Below are 25,354 nucleotides of genomic sequence, written 5' to 3'. Positions count from 1 at the left end.
CTTAGTTGCTCTGAGGCATGTGGGATCTTCCCGGACCAGGGATCGAACCCATGTCCCCTGCATTGACAGGCGGATTCTTAACCACTGTGCCACCAGGGAAGTCCCAGTATCTGGTCTTATATTTAGGTATTTTATCCATTTTGAGTTTATTTTTTGTATATCGTGTTAGAGAATGTTCTAATTTAATTATTTCACATGTAGCTGTCCAGTTTTCCTAGTACCACTTGCTGAAGGGACTGTCTTTTCTCCATTGTATATTCTTGCCTCCTTTGTCATAGATTAATTGACCATAAGTGCATGGTTTATTTCTGGGCTTTCTATCCTGTTCCACTGATCTATGTGTCTGTTTTTGTGCCAGTACCATACTGTTTTGATTACTGTAACTTTGTAGTATTGTCTCAAGTCAGGGAGAGTGATTCCTCTACCTCTGTTCTTCTTTCTCACGATTGTTTTGGCTATTTGGGGTCTTTTGTTTTCCATACAAATTAAAAAAAATTTGTTCTAGTCCTGTGAAAAATGCCACTAGTATTTTAATAGGGAAAGGATTGAATCTGTAGATTGCCTTGGGTAGTATGGTCATTTTAACAATATTCTTCCAACCCAAGAACACGGTATATCTTTCCATCTGTTTGTGTCAACTTCACTTTCTTTCATCAATGTCTAATAATTTTTGGAGTAAGTCTTTTGCCTCCTTAGGTAGGTTTATTCCTAGGTATTTTATTGTTTTGATGCAGTGGTAAATGGGATTGTTTTCTTAATTTCTCTGATATTTCATTGTTAGTGTATAGAAATGCAGCAGCTTTCTGTATATTAGTTTTGAATCCTTAATTCCAATATGGTTAAAATTTTCAGTCTTTTTCTTTATAGTTTGTACTTTGGATCTTTTATTAAATACTCTATTCACCTATATTTTTGAAGTTTTAGAAGATTTCTTATTATATTTCGGACTTTAATTCAATCAAAAATTTAATGTATAGTGTAAGCTTGGGACCTAAATATACCTAATTTCCATCAGGATAACCTGTTGTCCCAGCATCATTTATTGAGTAATCAGCATTTCCTCTCTGATTTGTAGCACCACCTCAGTCATTTGTCAGGTTCCAATATATGTGTGCACTTTCTTATTGGCTTCTCTTTTGTTTTAAAAGTCTGTCTATTACTAAGTTTTGTTATCTGATAATGTGCCTTTTCCTTTGTTCTTCAAAACCATCTGGGCTATTATTGGATAAGTTCTGTGAAAAACTCTTTTGGGAATTTTAACTGGAAGTATGTTGAATTTTAGATTAATTTGGAGAGAATTGGTATTTTATGATATTGAGTCTTCATATACTATGAACATGATGTTTACTTCTTTTTATTGTCTTGTACTTTAGTAAGATTTAAATTTTCTCTGTGAAGCTCTCGTACATCTTATGTGAGGTTAGTCCTAGATACCTTGTAGCTTTTGTTTATTTGTGTCTTGTGTGTATATGTACATGTTTCAAGCATGCAGGCACCTTATAGTTTTTGATGCAATTGTAAATGGCATCTTTTAAAAATTACATCTTACGATTGATTGTTGCTGGTGTATGGTCACATTAATTGATTTTATGTATTGATCTTGTATTCAGCAACTTTGCTGAACTCTCTCATTTCTAATAGTTTGCAGATTCCCATGGATTTTCTGTGTAAATAATCATGTCATCTGCAAATAGGAACAATTTTGGTTTCTTCCTTTCTAATTCATATACATTTCATTTTCCTTATACTTACAGTGCAATAGAAATGGTGATGATGGCCATCTTTGACTTGTTCCTGACTTTAAAGGGAATGCTCCTGAAGTTACACTAGTTTTTAAAAGTATTTTATTTATGTATTTAGCTGTGCCAGGTCTTTTTTTTTTTTTTTAATTGTGGCACCCAGGATCTTTGTTGTGGAGTGCAGGATCTTCGTTGTGGCGTGCAGAATCTTTAGTTGCGGTGTGCGGGATCTTTTTTTTTTTTTTCTTTTTTTGACTGTGTTGGGTCTTCACTGCAGTGCGTGGCCTTCTCATTGCGGTGGTTTCTCTTGTTGCGGAGCATGGGCTCTAGGCACGTGGGCTTCAGTAGTTGTGGTGCGAGGACTCAGTAGTTGTGGCTCATGGGCTCTAGAATGCAGGCTCAGTAGTTGTGGCACATGGACTTAGTTGCTACACGGGTTGTGGGATCTTCCCGGACCAGAGGTTGAACCCGTGTACCCTGTATTGGCAGGCAGATTCTCAACCACTGCACCACTAGGGAAGTCCCCATGCGGGATCTTTAGTTGCAGCATGCAGGATCTAGTTCCCTGACCAGGGATCAAACTTGGGCCTCCTGCACTGGGAGTTCAGGGTCTTTATTTATTTATTATTTTTTAAAAAATTATTTATTTTATTTACTTATTTTTGGCTGCGTTGGGTCTTCATTGTTGCGCACAGGCTTTCTCTAGTTGTGAGTGGGGGCTACTCGTCCTTGCAGTGTGCGGGTTTCTCATTGCGGTGGCTTCTCTTGTTGTGGAACATGGGCTCTAGGCTCACGGGCCCAGTAGTTGTGACTTGCAGGCTCTAGAGCGCAGGCTCAGTAGTTGTGGCGCACAGGCTTAGTTGCTCCGCGGCATGTGGGCTCTTCCCGGACCAGGGCTCGAACCGGTGTCCCCTGCATTGGCAGGTGGATTCTTAACCACCATGCCACCAGGGAAGCCCGCGCAGGGTATTTAACCAAGGTTTTTGTTTTGTTTTGTTTTTAATAAATTTATTTACTTTTGGCTGCGTTGGGTCTTCATTGCTGCATGCGGGCTTTCTCTAGCTGTGGCAAGCGGGGGCTACTCTTTTGTTGCGTGCACATGCTTCTCTTGTTGTGGAGCACAGGCTCTGGGTGCACGGGCTCAGTAGTTGTGGCTCACGGGCTCTAGAGCACAGGCTCAGTAATTGTGGCGCACAGGCTCTAGAGCGCAGGCTCAGTAGTTATGGTGCATGGGCTTAGTTGCTCCACGGCATGTAGGATCTTCCCGGACCAGGGCTCAGACCCGTGTCCCTTGCATTGGCAGGCGGATTCTTAACCACTGCGCCACCAGGGAAGCCTGGGAGTGCAGGGTCTTAACCACTGGACCACCAGGGAAGTCCCTGAAGTTACACTATTAACATATTTTCCTGTAGGCTTTTTGTAGACACTCTTTATCAGGTGAATGAAGATCCATTCTATTCCTAATTTGCTGAATATTTTCATGATGCAAAGCTGTGGAATTTTAACACATGTTTTTCTGTATCTATTAAGAGGGTCCTATGGTTTTTCATCTCTGTTTTTTTATATGGTAAATTAAAGTAATACATTTTCTAAGGTTTTTTACCCTTGCATTTCTGGGATAATCCATCGTCATGAACTATTCTTAACACATTGCTATGTTCAGTCTCCTAATACGTGATTTTTACAGCTATTTTCATGTGTGAATTGGTCTATAATTTTATTTTTTTGTATTGTGCTTACCTTCTTTTGGTATCAGGTAATATTAGCTTCATAAGTGCCTTGAGAATCTTCCCTCTTTCTCTGTTCTCTGAAATAGTTTGCTAAGATAGGAATTCATCTGTTCTTTAAAGGTTTGGGAGAACTCTGTAAAACTGCCTCATCCCCACAATTCACCACAGTACTGGTATATTGTGGGCATGGTTTTTACTACTGTTTTAATTTACTTAATGATAATAAAATTTTTTAGGTTTACTATGTCATGAAGCATTAATAAATTATAATTTCTTAGACCATTATTTCATTCCTAAATTTTCAAATGTATTAGCATAAAATTAGTGTTTTATTTTTATTTAAAATCTGTTTTTGTAGATATACCCCCTTTTTAATTCCAATATTGACTTTGCCTTTTCTCTTTTTGTTGATCTGTCTTGCCAGAGATTTGTCTATTAGTCCAAGAGCTACCTTTTGACTTTGTTTATCCTCTCTGTTGTCTGATTACTATTTCATTAACATCTTCATTATTTTCTCTTTATTATTTCTTTCCTTCTTCTTCTTTTAAGTTTGTTCTCTTCTCTTTCTAACTTGGATTTTTTTTCACACTTAAAAAATTTTATATTTAATTTTTGAATAGGTATTAAATTTTCATAGCTCCAATGTAGAAATGCTTTACAAAGTATACAGAGAAAAGCCTCAACACACCTTTCCCCTCATCAGTCTCTTCCCATCCCCATAAAAAGGTAACCATTGTTAGCTTCTTTTTATACACTCAGAAATTTTTTTTGCTCTTATTAAAACATTTTTAAAAATTGAAGTATAGTAGTTGATTATATTATTATAAATTACAGGTGTACAATATGGTGATTCACAATTTTTAAAGGTTATACTCCATTTATAGTTATTATAAAATATTGGCTGTATTCCCTGTGTTATACAGTATATCCTTGTAGTTTATTTTATACATTATAGTTTGTACCTCTTAATCCTCTATCCCTATATTGCCCCCCTCTTTATCTCCCCACTGGTAACCACTAGTTTATTCTCTATATCTGTGATTTGACATTAAGTTATTTATTGCTTTTCTAGTGTTAAACCAATTTTGCTTTCCTGAGATGAACCCAATTCAGTCATATGTATTACCTTTCACTCTCCTTTTATATCTTGTTGGGCTCAGTTTGTGATGTTTTAAAGGATCTTGTATAGTGTATCTCCTGAGGGATATTGACCTGAAGTTTTTCCTTCTAGTACTGTCCTTATCATGCTTTAGTGACAAGGTTATGCTAGCCTCAGAAAATAAATTGAAAAATGTTCACTTTTTCTATACTCTGAAGGGTGTGTAAGATTGCAATTTTTTATTCCTTAAATGTTTGCTAGAATCACTTGGAAAATCATCTCGGTCTAGGTTTTCTTTGTGGAAAGATTTATGGAAACCCTTTATGATTTGTGGAAATCATAAACTTATGATTCATTTGATATAGTAGTTTTAGGAATATTCAAAGTTTTCTGTACCTAGTTGGGTCAGTTTTAGTACGTTATATTTTTTGGGAATTTATCTAGTTTGTCTCATTTTTCAGATTTATTGGTATAAAGTTGTTCATGATATCCTTCTATTATCTTTCTAATTTCTGTAGCATCTGTAATTAGGTTCCTCTTTTCCTTGCTCATGGGTTATTTTTGCCTTGCTCTTTTGTTACTGGTCAGTTTCTCGAGAGGTTGGTCAGTTTTAGTAGACTTTTCAGAGAACTAATTTTGACTGTGTTGACCTTCTGTATCATATTTGTTTTCCATTGTATTTATTTCCACGCTAATCTTTATTTTCCTTCCTTCTACTTTTTTTTAAAATAAATTTATTTAGTTTAATTTATTTTGGGCTGCATTGGGTCTTCGTTGCTGCACGTGGCTTGTCTCTAGTTGCGGCGAGCGTGGGCTACTCTTCGTTGCGGTGTGCAGGCTTATTGCTGTGACTTCTCTTGTTGCAGGGCATGGGCTCTAGGCGCATGGGCTTCAGTAGTTGTGGCTCGTGGGCTCAGTAGTTGTGGCGCACAGGCTTAGTTGCTCCGCGGCATGTGGGATCTTCCCAGACCAGGGCTCGAACCCATGTCTCCTGCATTGGTAGGCAGATTCTTAACCACTACGCCACCAGGGAAGCCCCTTCCTTCTACTTTTATCAGCTTTAATTTGCTGTTTTCTTCTAACTTCTTGAAATGAATACTTAGTTCATTTCCAGCTTTTCCTCTTTTATAATACGTCTCTTATAAATTTCTCTCCAAGTACTACTTTAGGTATGTGTCACAGTTTTCTAAGCCTATTTTAAGTTTATCTGATTTTCAAATGGATAATACTTTCCCATGACTCAAAACCCAGAAACTATAAAGAGGTGTGCAGTGAAAAATTTCCCTCCCAAACTTCCTTCCCACCTGCTCATTTCCCATCGTGCCCTCCCCCCACCCCCGCCCCCCAAGTAACCCTGCTTAGATTATTCTTTGTCCTTCCAGCCTTTCTTTGTGTGTTTAAAAGCAATTATGACTAGAGATTCTTATTTCCTGTTCCCTTTCTTTACACACAATACACAGTGTATTAAACACACATTCTGCACCTTGTTTTTGTATAATCTTGACAATAATTCTTAGACATCTTTCAATGGCAGTACATCTAGAACTTCATTCTTCATTTTCACATTTGCATAATGTTCCATTGTGTGAATATTCTATCATTTTGTCACCATTACTGTACTGATTAAAATAGTTTCCCCCCTACTTTTTGTCATTACAAAAGATTATTCCATTATACATATGTATATGTGTAACTGTATCTTGAAAGTGTAATTGCTGGGTGCAGGTTATATATATTTAAAGATTGTCTTTTTAAAATTTTTGTTATGGAAAATTTTAAACATAGAATCAGAGATAATTGTCCAGTGACCCACCTGTGTATCGTCTGGCTTGAGCCAATATGGCCAGTCTCATTTCATCTATCCCCTTGCCCACCTCCCTGCACTACACCTCCACTCCCAGATTATTTGGAAACAAATTACAGACATCATATCATTTCATCCATAAATATTTCTGTATTATCCCTAAAAGGCTAGAGCCCTTTAAAAAATATAACCACAATACCATATCACACTAAAAAATTAACCATAATTTCTTATCACCAAATAGTCAATAATTTCATTTCCCTGATTATCTTATATATCTCATAATTATATAGATTTTAATGGTGGTACCATTTAATTTGAGTCCTCAAATACAAGTCCTGGACCATGTAAGTTTCAATTTGTTGAGACTTGTATGGTCCAGTATATGTCAATTTCTGTGAATGATTCTTTGTGCTTGAAAAGAACGTGTCCTCTACTGTTAGGCACAGTGTTTTCTGTATGTCTTTCAGGTCATGATTGTTCAAATCTTTTGTATCCTTACTGCTGTTCAAATCTTTTGTATCCTTACTGCTTTGTCTCCTGCTATAATTATGGATTTGTGTGTTATTCCTTATTATTCTTTCAATTTATTCATCATTAGTCTGTCAGTTGTTGCTTTTGTATCTTGGGGCTATGTATTAATTTTTTCAACAAATGTTTATTAAGTGCTTCTATGTGCCAGGCACTGTTCTAGTTGCTAGCGATATTTCAGAGAACACAACAGACAGACAGAAATGCCTGCTCTAGTTGGGAGAGATAGACAATAAGGAAGATAAAGAATTACACACAATTTAAATTATCTTCCTCATAAATTGAACATTTTAACATTATGAATTGACCTTCTTTATCTTAGTAATTTTTTTACTTAAAGTCTCTTGTGTGATAATAATATAGCTGTAACAGCTTTGATTGAGTTATGTTTACTATTTTTTCATCCTTTTGCTTTTATCTTTTCTATATTCTTATGTTTTAAATGTGTCTCTAAATAGCATATACTTGTATTTTTAACCATTTTTAACCATTTATATATGTGTGTGTGTATATATTTGGACTTAGATCTAATGTTTTATTTTATGCTTTCTTCTGTTCCACTTTTTCTCTCCTTTCTTGCTTTTGGTTTGTTTTATTTTGTCTTAATTATGCCACTTTTTCTCTCATCTCAGTGGGAAGTTATGCTCTTTATTTTTTTAAATAACATCTTCATCGAGATATAATTCACGTACCACACAATTCAGTGTGCAATTCAGTGCTTTCTCGTATATTCAGAGTTGTACAACTATCACCACAATCAATTTTAGAACACTGTCATCACCATAAAAGAAATCCACTACCCTTTAGCAGTTACTTTCCATTCCACCTCTGCTCCAAACCCCATCCTCCCCTCTAGACAACCTCTAATCTTTCACTCTATAGATTTGCTTATTCTGGGCATTTCATATAGATGGTATTATGCAGTGTGTGACCTTTTGTGTCTGGCTTCTTTCATTTACCGTGTTTTCAAGGGTCATCTGTGCATAGCATGTACTAGTACGTCATTACATTTTGTTGCCAAATAATATTCCACATTCTATTTATCCATTCATCAGTTGATGAACACTTGGGTTGTTTGCACTTTTTGGCTACTATGAACAGTGCTGCTTTTAACATATGTGAGCAAGTTTTTGCGTGGACATATGTTCTCATTTCTTTTGGTACATACCAAGGAGTAGAATTGCTGGATCATATGGTAATTCTATGTTTAACCTTTCGAGAAACTGCCAGACTGTTTCCAAAGCAGCAGCAGCATTTTATAATCCCACAAGTGGTGTATGAGGGTTTCAGTTTCTCCACATCCCCATCAACACTCGTTTTTCATCTTTTTGCCTATAGCCTTCCTAGTAAGTATGAAACAGCATCTCATTGTGGTTTTGATTTGCATTTCCCTGATGGTTAACCATGTGGAGCATCTTTTCATGGACTTATCAGCAATTTGTCTATCTTCTTTGGAGAAATATCTATTCAGATCCTTTGCCCATTTAAAAATTGCAGTGTCATTTTATTATTGAGTTGTAAAATTTATTTATATATTCTGGGTACAAGTCCCTTCTCAGATATGTGATTTGCAAATATTTTCTCCCATTCTGTGGGTTGCCAGTTCACATTCTTGATGGTGTCCTTTGAAACACAAAGGCCTTTAATTTTGATGGATTCCAATTTATCTATTTTTTCGTTGTTGTTACTTGTGCTTTTGATGTTGTATCCAACAAACAACTGCCGGGAAGACTTACACCTATGTTTCCTCCTAAGAGTTTTATAGTTTTACATGTAGGTCTTTGATCCAGTCGGATTTAATTTTTTGTATATGGTAGGAAGTAGGAGTCCAACTTCATTCTTTTGCTTGTAGATATCCAGTTGACCTAGCATCATTTGTTGAAAAGACAATTCCCACTGAATAATCTGGGTAACATTGTTGAAAATCAAATGATGATAACAGTGAAAATTAATTTCTGGACTCTCAATTCTGTTTTCTTGGTCTATATATTTGTACTTATGTCAGTACCACAATGCCTTGATTATTGTAGCTTTGTAGCAAGTTTTGAAATCCATAAGTACAATTTGAAATCCAATCCTGTTCTTTTTTTTCAAGATTGTTTTGGCTATGTGGAGTTCCTCAAATTTTCATATGAATTTTAGGAACAGTTAATTTCTGCAAAGAATGTGTCTGAAATTTTGATGGAAATTGCATTGAATCTGAAGATCAATTTGGGGAGTATTGTCATCTTAACAGTATTAAGTCTTGTAATCTGTGAACTTGGATGTCCTTCTGTTTGTCTTTAATTTCTTTCAGCAATGTTTTGTAGTTTTGGAAGTTTTTTTGTTTTGGTTTGGTTTTTTCCTGGGACATAGTGGGTGTTAAAGAATAGTTAGCTATTGGGCTTTTTTTGTTTTTTTGTTTTGGCTGCGTTGGGTCTTCGTTGTGGTGCATGGGCTTTCCATTGTGGTGGCTTCTCTTGTTGCAGAGCATGGGCTCTAGGCACGTGGGCTTCAGTAGTTGCAGCACACAGGCTCAGTAGTTGCAGCGCAGGGGCTCTAGGGCATGCAGGCTTCAGTAGTTGTGGCACACAGGCTTAGTTGCTCTGGGGCATGTGGGAATCTTCCCCAGCCAGGGATGGAACACATGTCCCCTGCATTGGCAGGCAGATTCTTAATCACTGCGCCACCAGGGAAGTCGTATTGTTTTTATATTATCATTTTAAAAAATTTTTTAAAAATTGAAGTATAGGGCTTCCCTGGTGGCGCAGTGCGCCTGCCGATGCAGGGGACGCGGTTCGTGCCCGGTCCGGGAAGATCCCACATGCCGCGGAGCGGCTGGGCCCGTGAGCCATGGCCGCTGAGCCTGCGCGTCCGGAGCCTGTGCTCTGCAACGGGAGAGGCCACAACAGTGAGAGGCCCGCATACGGAAAAAAAAAAAAAAAAAAAATTGAAGTATAGTTGATTTAGGGAGTTCCCTGGCAGTCCAGTGGTTGACTCTGTGCTTCCAGTGCAGGGGGCACGGGTTTGATCCCTGGTCGGGGAACTAAGATCCTGCAAGCCACGTGGCAGAAAAAAATAAGTGTGAAGTATAGTTGATTTAGTGTTTTGTAGTTTTCAGAATAATAGTTCTACACTTATTTTGCTACATTTATTCCCAATTACTTAATTCTTTTTTTTTTTTTTTTTTTTTTTTTTTCTTGCGTTATGCGGGCCTCTCACTGTTGTGGCCTCTCCCATTTGCGGAGCACAGGCTCCGGACGCGCAGGCTCAGTGGCCATGGCTCACGGGCCCAGCCGCTCCGCGGCATGTGGGATCTTCCCGAAACGGGGCACGACCCCGCGTCTCCTGCATCGGCAGGCGGACTCTCAAGCACTGCGCCACCAGGGAAGCCCTCTTAATTCTTTTTGATGCTATTGCAAATGTAATTATTAATTTTATTTTTGGATTGTTCATTGCAGGTGTATAGAAATACAGTTGATTCCTATATCCTGTAACCTAGTGAACTCATTTATTGTAATGGTTTTTTTTTTTTTTTTCCTAATAGATTCCTTAGGATTTTCTATATGCAAGATCAGGTCATCTTGTAAATAAAGACAGTTTTAGTTTTTCTAATCTAGATGCCTTTTATTTCATTTTCTTGCCTAATTGCCCTAGTCAGAACCTCCAGTATGATATTGAAAAGAAGTGGCATGAGCAGACATCCTTCTCTTGTTCCTGATCTCAGGGGGAAACCATTCAGTTTTTTACCGTTAAGTATAGTGTTAGCTGTGGATTTTTCGTAGATGCCTTTTTTTTTTTTTTAAAAATAAATGGCTACTTTTTTTTTTTTTTTGGCTGCATTGGGTCTTCATTGCTGTGCACGGGCTTTCTCTAGTTGCGGCGAGCAGGGGCTACTCTTTGTTGAGGTGTGCGGGCTTACTGTGGTGGCTTCTCTTGTTGCGGACCACAGGCTCTAGGCGCACGGGCTTCAGTAGTTGCAGCACACGGGCTCAGTAGTTGCAGCATGTGGGGCCCTAGAGCGCACAGGCTTCAGTAGTTGTGGCGCATGGGCTTAGCTGCTCCGCGGCATGTGGGATCTTCCCAGACCAGGGATTAAACCCGTATCCCCTGCATTGGCAGGCAGATTCTTAACCACTGTGCCACCAGGGAAGTCCTATAGATGCCTTTTATCAGATCAATGAAGTTCCCCTTTTCCTTGTTTGTTGAATGTTTTGATCATGAAGAGATATTGAATTTTGTCAAATGCTTTTTCTGTATCCATTGAGATAATCATGTGGTTTTTGTCCTTTATTCTATTGATAGGATGTATTAATTAATTGATTTTTAAAATGTTAACCCAACCCTGTACTCCTGGAATAAATCCCACTTGGCCATGGTGTGTAATCCTTTTTATATGTTGTGGATTTTGGGGTTTATAATCATGAGAGATTTTGGCCTGTGGTTTCCTTTTTTGTGATATCTTTATCTAGATTTGGTGTCAGGGTAATACTTGTCTCATAGAATGAGTTGGGAAGTATTCTCTCCTCTTCTATTTTTTGAAGAGTTTGAGACCGATTGGTATTAATGTTTGATAGAATTCATCAGTAGACGCACCTGACCCAAGCTTTTCTATGTAGCCAGTTTTTTAATTACTAACTTAATCTCTTTACTTGTTACTGGTCTATTCAGATTGTCTATTTCTTCTTGAGTCAGTTTTGGTAGTTTCTTTCTAGAAATTTGTCCATTTCATCTGAGTTATCTGATTTGTTGGTGATCATCGTATTCCTTTACAATCCTTTTTATATCTGTAAGGTTGGTAGTAATGTTCCTTCTTTCATTCTCAACTGTACTAATTTGAGTCTTCTCTTTTTTTCTTGGTCAGTCTAGTTAAAGTTTTGTCACTTTTATTTATCTTTTCAAAAATCAACTTTTAGTTTATTTTCTCTATTGCTTTTCTGTTCTCTATTTCATTCATTTCTGTTCTAATCCGTATTATTTCCTTCCCCCTGCTTGCTTTGGGTTTAGTTTGCTTTTCTTTTTCAGGTTATGGGTTTGATATCTTTCTTCTTTTTTGTATTTTACAGGTAAAAATTTTCTTCTAAGCACTGCTTTAGCTGCATTCCATAAGTTTTGATATATTATGTCTTCATTGTGTTTTCACTTATCTTAGTATTTTCTAATTTTCTTGTGATTTCTTCTTTGAGCCATTGGCTACTTAGGAGTATAATGTTTAATTTCTACATATTTATGAATTCCCCCAAATTCCTTTATATTATTGATTTCTAATATCATTCCATTGTGGTCAGAGAACATGCTTTGCTCCTCCTTTCCTTTTTAAATTTATTTCATTGAAGTATACTGGATTTACAATGTTGTGTTAATTTCTGCTGTTCAGCAAAGTGATTCAGTTATATATACATTCTTTTTCATAATGCTTTTCCATTGTGGTTTATCACAGGATATTGAATATAGTTTCCTGTACAGTAGGACCCTGTTGTTTATCCAGTCTATATATAATAGTTTACACCTGCTAATCCCAAACTCCCAATCCTTCTCTCCTCCACCTCCCCTCCCCCTTGGCAATCACAAGTCTGTTCTTTATGTCTGTGAGTCTATTTCTGTTTCATAGATAAGTTCATTTGCATAACATTTTAGATTCATATGTGATATCATAATGTATTTGTCTTTCTCTTTCTGACTTACTTCACTTAATATGGTCATCTCTAGTTGCATCCATATTGCTGCAAATGGCATTATTTCATCCTTTTTTACAGCTGAGTAGTATTCTATCGTACATGTGTACCACATCATCTTTATCCATTCATCCATCCTATTCATCCATTGATGGACATTTGAGTTGTTTCCATGTCTTGGCTATTGTAAACAGTGCTGCTGTTAACATAGGGGCGCGTGTATCTTTTTGAATTATAGGAGAACATACTTTGTATGATTTAAGTTCTTAGCCCCTTGAACATATTTATAATGACTACTTTAAAATGTTTCTCTATTATAAAGCAGAAACTAACACACCATTGTAAAGCAATTATACTCCAATAAAGATGTTAAAAAAAAAAATGTTTCTCTGTGAAATCTAACATCTGTACCCTCTCAGAGGCATTTTCTGTTGCCTGCTTTTTTCCTGTGTATGCGTCACACTGAACTGTTTCTTTGCACATCTCAATTTTTTGTTGAAAACCAGGCATTTTGGTATTATATAGAAGCAAGTCTGAATACTGATTCTTGCCCTGCACCACAGGACTTGTTTTGCTTGTTTGCTTGTTTATTTCTTTAGTGACTTGGCTGGGCTATTTTAATGAAGTCTACTTCTCCTACAATATGAAGCCTCTGATGTCACTTCTCTGAGGGCACAGCCTTGGACATGCACATAGTCACACGAGATGACAGTGGTTTCAGCAGGGCTCACCTTGACTGTCTCTTTTGCTGATGTGTTACCCTGTCTGCCTCTGCTGGTATCATACCCAGCTGTTCTTACCCAGTAATTGCCAGCTGATTGCTCTGTAGTTTGTTACATGTGGGGCATAAGTTGGTCCATAGTCTGATCCAGTTAAATTTGGGCCCCTTTACAGGGGTTGCTTTTTTTGTTTTTTTGTTTTTTTTTTTTTTTGGTACGCGGGCCTCTCACTGTTGTGGCTTCTCCCGTTGCGGAGCACAGGCTCCGGACGCGCAGGCTCAGCGGCCACGGCTCACAGGCCCAGCCGCTCCGCGGCATATGGACTGGGGCATGAACCCATGTCCCCTGCATCGGCAGGCGGACTCTCAACCATTGCACCACCAGGGAAGCCCCCAGGGGTTGTTTTTGATGCTACCAGCGTCTTTAGTGCTTACCATCAAATTTTTCATTTTTTTGAATGTGCCCTTAGGCTTAAACTTTCCCATACTCTGTTTTACATGAAGTCAGTTCCTTTGGAAAGAGCTTTGGAGCTCTCTATTCTTATGGATTGCCTCTCCCCTGGGCAGAATCTCTAGGCCCCTGCTCCGGAGCTGGTATCAGGGACAGTGATCCAGTTCTGTCAGAGTGACACTCCTGGGCAGGGGTAATAGCCTCTGGTCTTCTCAGTTTGCATGTCTGTTGTGAAACCTCTGCCCTTTTAGTGATCTGTGGTGGGATCAAGGCCCAATATTCTTGTCCTGCTGCACCTGAGGTAGAGCCTCTGTCCTATGAGTGGGGCTGGATGGAGGAAGGGAGTCCTCAGTCTCTTGACCACATTCAACAGGAATTTATTCTCTGCAACTCAGAACTAGAGAGGACTGAGAAATATTGGTGGCCTGCCCCTCTGGTGAAATACCATATCCCTTGGCTGGATGCTGAGGGGATAGGAAGCCCCATTTTTTGGACCGCACTCACCTGGAGTGGAGCATCTGTCGAAGTGAGCTGTGAAGTGGAGGTTGGGGGAAGGGAGGGAGGGAGCAGGTCATGGCCCAAGTACTACACACTTTCACTGTCCAAGATGTAGCAGATTTTCTTGAATAGATGTTCTTTAATTTGTTGTATGTCCTTAGGAAAATTTACAGAGATTTTAAATGTGAGTTTAAAATAATGTTCACCGGTAATGGAATTTCACTAAGTAGTGGGTCTGCAGAGCTCATCCTGCCGCTATTCAGAAGTGGGGCCTCCCTTCTACTTTTAATAGTTACTTTAGAAATTACAATGGTGTATGCTAAATTTATCAAAGGCTAACATTAATTGATATCTTTGTTCTCTTTCTGAATAATACAAGGACCTTAGAAATGTTTGAAGTTTTTTTAAAATTATACACACACATACACACAAAGAATATATAGATTTCAAATACATATGAAAATATATATCAAATATATAAAAGTATGTACATAACTGTATTTATATAAAGCAATAACGTGAAACAAATCAGCTGGTTACCTACAGTTAAGCTGCCCAAGTTCAGTTCCTATTTTTTACCACTTAGCAGCTGGTCAGCCTGGATAAGTCCCTCAACCACCTCAAACCTAAGTTTCTTGAGCCACAGAGTTGAGATACTAATACCTCCCTTACTGGGTTTCTGTGATAATTAAATGAGCTAATGCATGTAAAGTGCCATATGCACAATGTATGCACAGTGCCTGACAAACTGTAAGTGCTTAATAGAAGACAGCTGCTCTAAGAACTAATGGTAATTGTTGGTGGTAATTACTATTTACTCACCCTCTGTCCTGGCAGTTCCTCTGTGACGAGGGCGCTGGTATTTCTGGGGACTACATTGATCGAGTGGATGAGCCCTTGTCCTGCTCTTATGTGCTGACCATTCGGACTCCTCGGCTCTGCCCTCACCCTCTCCTCCGGCCCCCACCCAGTGCTGCTCCCCAGGCCATTCTCTGCCACCCTGCCCTGCAGCCTGAGGAGTACATGGCCTATATTCAGAGGCAAGCTGGTGAGTAATTAAAACGAGGAAGGAGAGACATGGGGAGGGACACGAGAAGATGAAGTGCTGAAGAGCTGAGAGGAATGTGTCCCTGTCCTGCCTACACGCTGTCTTTCAGTAGACTCAAAGCAGTACGGAGACAAAGCCATAGAGGGTCGGCAAGACCTGGACCCTCAAATATGGAGTGAAACCAAGCCTGGGGTGATGCCCCAAAAGAAAGCAGGTAGGCCCTTGTGTCACCTGTTCCATGAAACATGTCTCCCGTTTCTTCCCTTCTCCAGTGTTACCGTCCTGTACACCCAGGGGTGTCTTGTCCTTAACAGTCCTGAGTGTTGGGGTGGGTGAAAAAGTACTACAGGCCCTAACCCCTTAGTAATAGAGGAGAATGAACCCCATGCTATTTCCTCCCTTCTGTTTCTCCCCTCCTTTCAGGTTCTCCCTTGTTCTCTGTATTCCAGGCGCAAGCCTAGCCAAGGATGACGGTAAGGAATCAGATTTCTGGAAGATGCTTCACGAGCCAGAGGAACAGGCGCCAGAAACGGGGGAGGCACAGGCTGAGGTGAGAGCCAGCTTCCTAGCCGTTTCTCTGATGAGGCTGAGCCTGGGCTTTGGGCTGGAGGGCCACTCAAGCTGAGGTCATTATGATGAGATGACCTCCATTTACCTAGGGATGCAAGCATTTACCCAGATTCATTGCTTTAAGAGTATGGTTGGCATGCATAAGCCTGCGTACTTGACTCTGCCCTTTTCTTCTCATCAGGAGCAGGAACCAAACCTTGAGGCAACGGATCCAGCGCCAGGCTCCCAAGATGGTGAGTGAACCCTCCACGTCTCCTTTACCACTTGAATGTATTTTCAGGTTCTGCAGGGGGCAGGTGGGGGGTAGGGATAGAGCTAAAACACTGGGAGGGAGGTTGGGCAGCCAGGCCAGCCCCAGATTCCTTTTTTTTTTTTTTTTTTTGCAGTACGCGGGCCTCTCACCGTTGTGGCCTCTCCCGTTGCGGAGCACAGGCTCCGGACGCGCAGGCCCAGCGGCCATGGCTCACGGGCCCAGCCGCTCCGCGGCACATGGGATCTTCCCAGACCGGGGCACAAACCCGTGTCCCCTGCATCGGCAGGCGGACTCTCAACCACTGCGCCACCAGGGAAGCCCCCCAGATTCCTTTTTATAGGAGTGCGTGAAAGAGCAGGGGACTCGGCAGCTTGTTAGCATCCTTCTCTCTCTCTCTCGCCTGTGAGGCCCCCTTAGGCCACATGAGCGCTCTCTGGAGGGGTATGTTGGGCCCTATCTCTCACACTGGACAGGTAGTTCCTGCAGGCAGGGACCGTGTCCTTCCTTGGCCTCCTCAATTCCTCTACTTAGGAAGTAAAAACAGAATTAATTTAAGACACAATGGGTCCATTCCTATTCTTTCATCACAGATTTTCAGAACAACGTGCAGGTCAAAGTGATTCGGAGTCCCGCAGACTTGATTCGATTGATAGAGGAGCTGAAGGGTGGAACAAGAAAGGTATGGGCCCTGCTCCAGGGAGGGGTGGAACCTGCCTCCCTGCTGGGAGCATTCGGAAAACCACCCCTGACCTGGGCCTGACCTGGGCCCCAAAGAGCTGCCTCAACTTCCTTTACCCCTCCTGAGTCCCCCGCTACCACCTCCCTGTTTGTCTGCCCCCCACGTGTCTACAGATACCCCAGCCATCTGCCATCTCCCTCTTTCTCCCAATCCCCACCCAGGGGAAGCCAGACGCAGGCCAAGAGCAGCCTGGAGACAGTGCTGCAGAAGTCGCTCCCCGGGGACCGGAGGTGAAGGAAAAGCGCGATCCAGAACATCAGAACGAGGCGGAAGAAGAGGAGGACGATGAGGACGAAGAAGAGGAGGAGGATGAAAGGCAGTTGCTGGGAGAATTTGAGAAGGAACTGGAAGGGATGCTGCTCCCGTCAGACCGAGACCGGCTCCGCGCGGAGGTGAAGGCTGGCATGGAGCGGGAGCTGGAGAACATCATCCAGGAGGTGAGCGCCACTCTTCCGCCGGCTGCTTCCGCAGCTGCCAGCGCCTGTGGGCGGGACAGGCCCAGGGACCGGAGAACAGGGGCAGCACCTCGCCTGCCTGGGACATATGACCTGGCGCCCTGAACCACTCGCTGCTTGCTTAATTAAAAGGGGGGATGGTGGGGAAGGGGGTCAGAGAGAAGGATGAGACTCAGATGCTACTCCTCCGTGGAGCATGGACTGCCCCTCACACTGCAGACCCTTGACTCTTCACCCCCACCTTGGGCCTCCCAGACAGAGAAAGAGCTGGACCCAGACGGGCTGAAGAAGGAGGCGGAGCGTGATCGGGCTGTGCTGGCCCTGACATCCACTCTCAACAAACTCATCAAAAGGCTGGAGGAAAAACAGAGTCCAGAGCTGATGAAGCAGCACCGGAAAAGGAGGGTTGTCCCCCAGAAGCGTCCCCCATCCCCCCAGCCAGCAGGTGAGAACTGTCAGACAGGAAGGAACAGCCAGGTCCGTCATCTTTATCCCTTCCGAGAATGCTCACTCTAGCTCTCTTTCTGGGATACTGTTCTCACGCTTGCCTTCTTCCCAACACCTCTATCCCTTCGCCTGGTTACCTCCTAGTCGTCCTTGTGGGAGGCAGCTTTCAGAGGCCACAGGGCCTCTGGCTTGCCTGTGTGACTGTTTTCCGGCTTGCTCCTGTACATCCAGTGCCTAGCACTTTGGCCGGCACCTCGTGGGTGATCAGTAGATATTAACCGAATGACGTGAGCCTGTGTGCGAAGACCGCACGTCTGTGACAGGTGCTGCCTATCGATGGCTAGCACCGTGCAGGGAGCGGCCCCAGCTAGCAGGGTGTCAGTGGGGCAGCCCAGCTGCTCATAAGCCAGCTGCCTGGACAGACTCGAAGTTCCCTTCCTCTTGCGCCCCTTGTGTCCATTCCCCGTGGCCTATGGGTGTGGAGACCAGGCATTCCAAATGGAATGTCCCAAGTCTCAAACCTTCCATCCCACTATCTCTATTATAAACACTGAAATGTCTTTTGAGTCCCGACATTGTGGGGTGCCAAACCAGTTTTCCAACCTGCTTCTTAAAACAAACTTCTTTGCAGGCCCAGGTGGCCTGATTTTTGCTTCAGAAAACAGTCGTTTTCCTGTAGGTGATGGGCAGAATTTATCGGGTCGGGAGGGAAGAGAGGAGACTGCAGTTGGTGGAGGGAGCTTTATGGGTTGCAGCGGGGTGGGGTGATGGGCACTAATTTATTCTGAGCACTGGCTCACATACGTGTTCGAGATGGAATAACTGCCGAAACCAACTGATGGCTTAGGGAGAGGCGACCACCACAGCCCCTCACCCTGGAGTCACGGCTCTGCTTTGTGTCTCCCTGTGTGTCTCCCCCTCTAAGAGGAGGATCCTGAGCACAGAGTCCGGGTCCGGGTCACCAAGCTCCGTCACGGAGGCCCCAATCAGGATCTGACTGTCCTCGAGATGAAACGGGAAAACCCACAACTGAAACAAATCGAGGGGCTGGTGAAAGAGCTGCTGGAGAGGGAGGGACTCACAGCCGAAGGTGGGCCCTGGAGGGCGGGCTGGATTCAGAGCTGTTGGAAGGGCTTGCTGCCGAAGTGGAGGGGCTGGGAACCTCGGCCGGGGGCCCGGGGGCAGAGGACCTGTGCTGAAGCTCCCACCCCCTCCTCTCTATTCACCGGCCGTCCCGATCCTTTCCAGGCAAAATTGAGATCAAGATTGTCCGACCGGGGACTGAAGGGACTGAGGAGGATGCGCGCTGGCTGACTGATGAGGACACGAAAAACCTCAAGGAGATTTTCTTCAATATCTTGGTGAGAGGCGCCCCGCCCGCAGAGTCCTGGACCTCCAGCCTTCCCTCTCCCGCAACCAGCTGAGGTGTTGAGGGTGTGGTTGAGAATCCTCCAGGCACCTCCCAGCCTCGCCGCTGGCTCAGCCTCAGTTTTCTCATCCGTAAGACGAGGATATTGGTTCTGGGCATCGGGCCCTCAGCCAGAGCCCCACGAGCCGTGTGTGCGCTGGCTCCTGCCTCCCCCATGCTTGCCCGCCCTCCCGGATCCTCCAGCGCCCGGGGCCTCCCTTAGCCTCCGCTCACCCCCACCCCCACCCCCGTGCCCTCCCACCAGGTGCAGGGAGCTGAAGAGGCGCAAAAGGAGCGGCAGCGGCAGAAAGAGCTGGAGAGCAATTACCGCCGGGTGTGGGGCTCTCGGGGCGGGGAGGGCACGGGGGACCTGGATGAATTTGACTTCTGAGACCACCGCCTTTGGCTCGCCACGGAGTCTAGAGTCTTCCTAGACTGGCCCTGCCTCCTTCCCCCCCAGCCCCCGGGGTCCTGAAGGCAAAGCAGCAGAGGAGAGCTGAGCTGTGAGCTGTGGACCTCGAGGCCCTCCTGGGGGCGTGGAGGCGCCTCGGGCTGAGCGCTGCTGCTACTGCTGAGAGCACCCTCAAGACCTCCTAGGCCTGTGACATTTGCTCTCCTGGGCTTCTCCCCATACCCTTCCTCCCGGCTTCCCCCGTGTCGTCTCCCAGCTTGTGGGTTCCTTTGCCCTCCCTACCTAGAGCGTTGTGAGATCTTTTGAGTGGAGTAGGGCAGGGGGAGCAAGAAGGGCGGGGCGGTCAGCAGGCCCCAAGAGGCACACCCACCCCTGCCTCACACCTGTTCAGAGGGCCTTCCCCCTTCCCCCAGACTGGCTTGGGATCTCCTGCCCCTTTCCCTTTCCACACTGTTCCCTACAATCTGTGCTTCTGAGGAGTTGAAGCACCTTCTCTCTGTTGCTGAGAAAATGGGAAGAAAGTTGCCCACCACCTCTAACACGATCCCATGGAAAGGGTAGGCTGCGAATCCACCCACCACGTTCTAGAACAATCAGGTTTCTAAATAAAGAAATGGACCATCACACCATCAATCTTTTTTTTTCTTTTGGGAGCGGGTAGGTGGGTTTGGGGCTCAGTAGGGAGGAGACTTGGTGTCCTCGGGATGGAGGGCACGCTCTCTGATCCCATTCTGTGCTCCACAGTCCGGGCAGGAGCAGTGGGGCTGCAGTATGCAGGAAGAGACCAGGACGGTGAAACAAAGGCTGCTGGCCTGGCCCTGACTGAAGCACTTGCAGTGTTGGTGTCCCTTCTTTTCGTCATCTGTCCATTTCTGTTCCTTCTCTTTTCCTCCTTTATATCCCGAGAGCCACAAGGTACACACGGAGTTACCCCACCACAGGGGCCTCGTGCCGAGCTCTCCTACAGTGCTGCAGACTCCATCCCCCTACCTGCCAGCCATACCACTTCATTTCCCAGAAAAGACATCTACCTTCGGCCGTGCCCAGAGAGAGGGCTGCTGCCCACACAGGCCAGCTTCCTAGTATGCCAGTGGTAGGCAGGCCTGGTTAGGTGTCTCCATCTCTTCCTCATTGCCAAGTGCAAATCTAGGTCCCCTGCTTCCCCCACTTTCTCCTCTTGCTCTGTCCGCATCTCTCAGGTGTGCAGCATTTTGCTGAAGACTCCGCTGACTCATGAAGTAAGGGATAGAGGGCATGGAACTCCCACGTCTCCAAAAGTGGAAAGAAGGATTCAATTGCTGAAGGAAGCTGTATGAGGCTGACCCTTTTCTTGCTGAAAGCGGTCTTGTACTTATTGTGCAAGTTATGCTTAAATTGTTTTATTTAAAAATGCAAATAGGTAGGCTTCTGAAACCCTGCTTCCCCAGATCCATTTGTGTATCTTGAGGGGAGGGACCTAAGACACTATCTCAAGTGCAGCTACATTCAGAATGCTGGATTCAAATCCTCACCCCTCCACTTACTATTAGCAGGGCCTTGAACAAGTTGTTTTAACTTTTCCAGTGCTGTATCCTCATGGGTAAACTGGATAACTGTACTGGCCTTGGGTGGCTGTGAGGATTGAATGAGATAACAGGGTGTGTTGTACTCTTAGCACAGTACCTGGCCCACAGGAGGTGTTCAATAACATAATAAACCAGCTGCTGAGTTCTGAAGAGACTAGATGGTACTTGGAGGCAAGAGTCATAGAAGGAATACCAAAAGCTGATCAGAAGCTATTTAGAATGGGAGAGTGGGGACAGGCTGGGGCAGGAGGGTTACCTTTGATTTGATAGGGGTAGAATCTTAACATCATCAGAAAATGGAGTTCTACAGTTAGACTTAATTGATATCTTCAGGCCACTACATCCAAAAAATAAAAACAAAAACAAAAAACAATACACATTCTTTTTAAGTGCACTTGGAACATTCTCTAGGATAGACCACATACTAGGACACAAAATAAGCCTCAGCAAATTTAAGAGGAAAGAAATTATTTCAAGTATTTTTTCTGACTACAATGGCATGAAACTAGAAATCAACCACAGAGAGAGAAACAAGAAAAAAACAATTACATGGAGATTAAACAACATGCTACTAAAAATACCAATGGGTCAATGATGAAATCAAAGAGGAAATTAAAAATACCTTGAGACAAATGACAGTGGAGACACAACCATACAAAATCTATGGGATGCAGCAAAAGCAGTCCTTAGCGGGAAGTTCACAACTATACAGGTCTTCCTCAAAAAATAAGAAAAATCTCAAATAATCAACCTAACCTACCACTAAAAGAATTAGAAAAAGAAAAACGAAACCTAAAGTCAGCAGAAGGAAGGAAATAATAAAGATCAGAGAGTAAATAAAATAGAAATTTAAAAAACAATAGAAAAAGTCAATAAAACCAAGAGCTGGTTCTTTGAAAGGGTAAACAAAATCGACAAACTTCTGGCCAGGCTCACTAAGAAGAAAACAGAGAGGACCCAAACAAAATAAGAAATGAAAGATGAGAGATAACCAATACTGCAGAAATACAAAAAAACATAAAAGAATACTATAAACGATTATATACCAACAAATCGGACAACCTAGATGGAAGGACAAATTTCTAGAAACATACATCCACCAAAACTGAATCAAAACGAAATAGATAATTTGAACAAGCCAATCCCTAAGTGAAACAGAATCTGTAATTAAAAAAACAAAACAAAACAAAACCAACCCCCTTCAAACAAAAGTCCACGACCAGATGGCTTCACTGGGGGAATTCTACCAAACATACATAAGAAGAACTTGTACTGATCCTTCTCAAACTCTTCCAAAAGACTGAAGAGGAGGGAATAGTCCCAAAGTCATTCTATGAAGCCTCCACCACCCTGATACCAAAACCAAGGACACTACAAAAAGAGAAAATTACAGGCCAATATCTTTGAGGAACATATAAGCTAAAATTCTCAACAAAGTATTAGCAAACCGAATCCAACAACGCATAAAAAAGATCATGCACCATAATCAAGTTGGATTTATCCCAGGGTCACAAGGATGGTTCAACATACACAATCAATGTGATACACCACATCAACAAAAAAAAAGACAAAAACCACATGATCATCTCAATAGATGCAGAAAAAGCATCTGATAAAATTCAACATCCATTCATGATAAAAACCCTTACCACAGTAGGTATAGAGGGAACATATATCAACACAATAAAAGCCATTTATGACAAATCCACAGCCAACATAATATTCAATGGTGAAAAGCTGAAACCCTTCCTGCTAAAATCTGGAAGAAGACATGGATGCCCACACTCACTACTTCTATAGTATTGGAGGTCCTAGCCACAACAATCAGACAAGGAAAAGAAATAAACGGTATCCAAATTAGAAGGACAGAGGTAAAACTCATTTATGTAGATTACACTATACTATATATAGAAAACTCTAAAGACTCCACACAGAAACTACTAGAACTGACAAACGAATTCAGCAAGGTAGTAGGACACAAGATTAACATAAAGAAATCTGTTGCATTTCTTTACACTAACAATGAAATATCAGAAAGGGAAAGTAAAAAACCAATCCCATGGGCTTCCCTCGTGGCGCAGTGGTTGAGAGTCCGCCTGCCGATGCAGGGGACACGGGTTCGTGCCCCGGTCCAGGAAGATCCTACATGCCGTGGAGCGGCTGGGCCCGTGAGCCATGGCCGCTGAGCCTGCGCGTCCGGAGCCTGTGCTCCGCAACGGGAGAGGCCACAACAGTGAGAGGCCTGTGTATCGCAAAAAAAAAAAAAAAAATCCCTTTTAAGATCAAAAAAAAAAAAAAAAAAAAAAAACTTAGGAATAAACCTGACCAAGAAGGTGAAAGAGTTAACATGCTGAGCACTATAAAACATTGATAAAGGAAAGTGAAGATGATTCAATGGAATGGAAATATAGCTCAAGCTCTTGGATTGGAAGAATTAATAGTGTTAAAATGGCCATACTACCAAAGCAGTCTACAGATTTAATGCAATCCCTATCAAATTACCCATGACATTTTTCACAGAACTGGAACAAGTAATCCTAAAATGTATGGAACCATAAGAGAATTGCCAAAGCAATCCTGAGGAAAAAGAACAAATCTGGAGGCATAAACCTACCAGACCTCAGACAATACTACAAAGCTACAGTAATCAAAACAGCATGGTATTGGCACAAAAACAGACGTATGCATCAATGGAACAGAACAGAGAGCCCAGAAATAAACTCACACACCTATGGTCAATTAATCTTTGACAAAGGAGGCAAGAATATACAATGGAGAAAAGACAGTCTCTTCAGAAGTGGTGTTAGGAAAGCTGGACAGCTGCATGTAAATCAATTAAGTTAGAAGACTCCCTCACGCCATACACAAAAATAAACTCAAAATGGCTTAAAGACTTAAATATAAGCCATTACACCATAAAACTCCTAGAAGAGAACACAGGCAAAACATTCTCTGACATAAACCATAGAAATGTTTTCTTAGGTTATTCTCCCAAGGCAATAGAAATAAAAGCAAAAATAAAACAAACGGGACCTAATCAAACTTTGCACAGCAAAGGAAACCATAAACAAAATGGAGAGACAACCTATGGACTGGGAGAAAATATTTGCAAATGAGGCAACCAACAAGGGCTTAACTTCCAAAATATACAAACAGCTCATACAGCTCAATGACAAAAAACAAACAAACAAACCCGAATCAAAAAATGGGCAGAAAGGGCTTCCATGGTGGCACAGTGGTTGAGAGTCCGCCTGCCAATGCAGGGGACATGGGTTCGTGCCCCGGTCTGGGAAGATCCCACATGCTGCAGAGCGGCTGGGCCTGTGAGCCATGGCCGCTGGGCCTGCGCGTCTGGAGCCTGTGCTCTGCGACGGGAGAGGCCACAACAGTGAGAAGTCCGCATACCCCCCAAAAAAAAGAAAAAAAAATGGGCAGAAGACTTAAACATTTCTCCAAAGAAGACATACATATGGCCAATACGCATATGAAAAGATGCTCAACATCGCTAATTATTAGAGAAATGCAACTCAAAACTAGAGTAAGGTATCACCTCACACCGGTCAGAATGGTCATCATTTTAAAAAGTCTACAAATAATAAATGCTGGAGAGGGTGTGGAGAAAAGGGAGCCCTTCTATACTGTTGGTGGGAATGTATCTTGGGGCAGCCACTATGGAAAACAGTAAGGAGGTTCCTTAAAAAACTAAAAATAGAGTTGCCATGTGATCCAGCATTCACACTCCTGAGCATATATCCAGAGAAAACTCTAATTCCAAAAGATACATGTACCCCAATATTCACTGCAACACTATTTACAATAGCCAAGACATGGAAGCAACCTAAATGTCCATTGACAGATAAATGGATAAAGAAGATGTGGGATATGGGGCTTCCCTGGTGGCGCAGTGGTTGAGAATCCGCCTGTCAATGCAGGGGACACAGGTTCAAGCCCTGGTCCAGGAAGATCCCACATGCCGCGGAGCAATTAAGCCCATGCGCCACAACTACTGAGCCTGCGTGCACGCCTAGAGCCAGTACTCTGCAACAAGAGAAGGAGCCCACGCACCACAGCTAAGAGCAGCCCTGCTCACCACAACTAGGGAAAGGCCGCGTGCAGCAACGAAGAGCCAATGCAGCCAAAAATAAATTAATTAATTAATTAATTTTAAAAAAGATGTGGGATATATACATATATATATGTATATATATCTCAGAAAGAGAAAGACAAATATCA

At 42.7% G+C, this 25,354-nt stretch overlaps 1 protein-coding gene across 9 annotated transcripts in view; it reads left to right on the top strand.

The window, feature by feature from the left end:
• The window catches only part of OS9 (OS9 endoplasmic reticulum lectin), a 31,414-nt gene extending 11,234 nt beyond the window's left edge, over nt 1-20,180 (top strand). For 2 of the 9 annotated variants that reach the window (XM_007467647.1, XM_007467644.1), the window contains 9 exons: nt 15,062-15,272; nt 15,385-15,486; nt 15,722-15,822; nt 16,024-16,075; nt 16,686-16,774; nt 16,996-17,226; nt 17,545-17,734; nt 18,985-19,097; nt 19,410-19,535. In XM_007467647.1, coding sequence (XP_007467709.1) covers nt 15,062-15,272; nt 15,385-15,486; nt 15,722-15,822; nt 16,024-16,075; nt 16,686-16,774; nt 16,996-17,226; nt 17,545-17,734; nt 18,985-19,097; nt 19,410-19,535 — 1,215 coding nt within the window. Of the gene's footprint in view, nt 1-15,061; nt 15,273-15,381; nt 15,487-15,721; nt 15,823-16,023; nt 16,076-16,685; nt 16,775-16,995; nt 17,272-17,544; nt 17,735-18,661; nt 18,827-18,984; nt 19,098-19,409 lie in introns of all 9 variants that reach the window. The other 7 variants (XM_007467645.1, XM_007467642.1, XM_007467640.1 and 4 more) reach the window with 6 other exon arrangements.
• Nucleotides 20,181-25,354: the final 5,174 nt, after the last annotated feature.

The sequence above is a fragment of the Lipotes vexillifer genome, unplaced genomic scaffold, assembly GCF_000442215.2.
Source record: "Lipotes vexillifer unplaced genomic scaffold, Lipotes_vexillifer_v1.1 scaffold387, whole genome shotgun sequence".
Taxonomy (NCBI): domain Eukaryota; kingdom Metazoa; phylum Chordata; class Mammalia; order Artiodactyla; family Lipotidae; genus Lipotes; species Lipotes vexillifer.
This window is presented reverse-complemented; position numbering and strand designations above follow the sequence as displayed.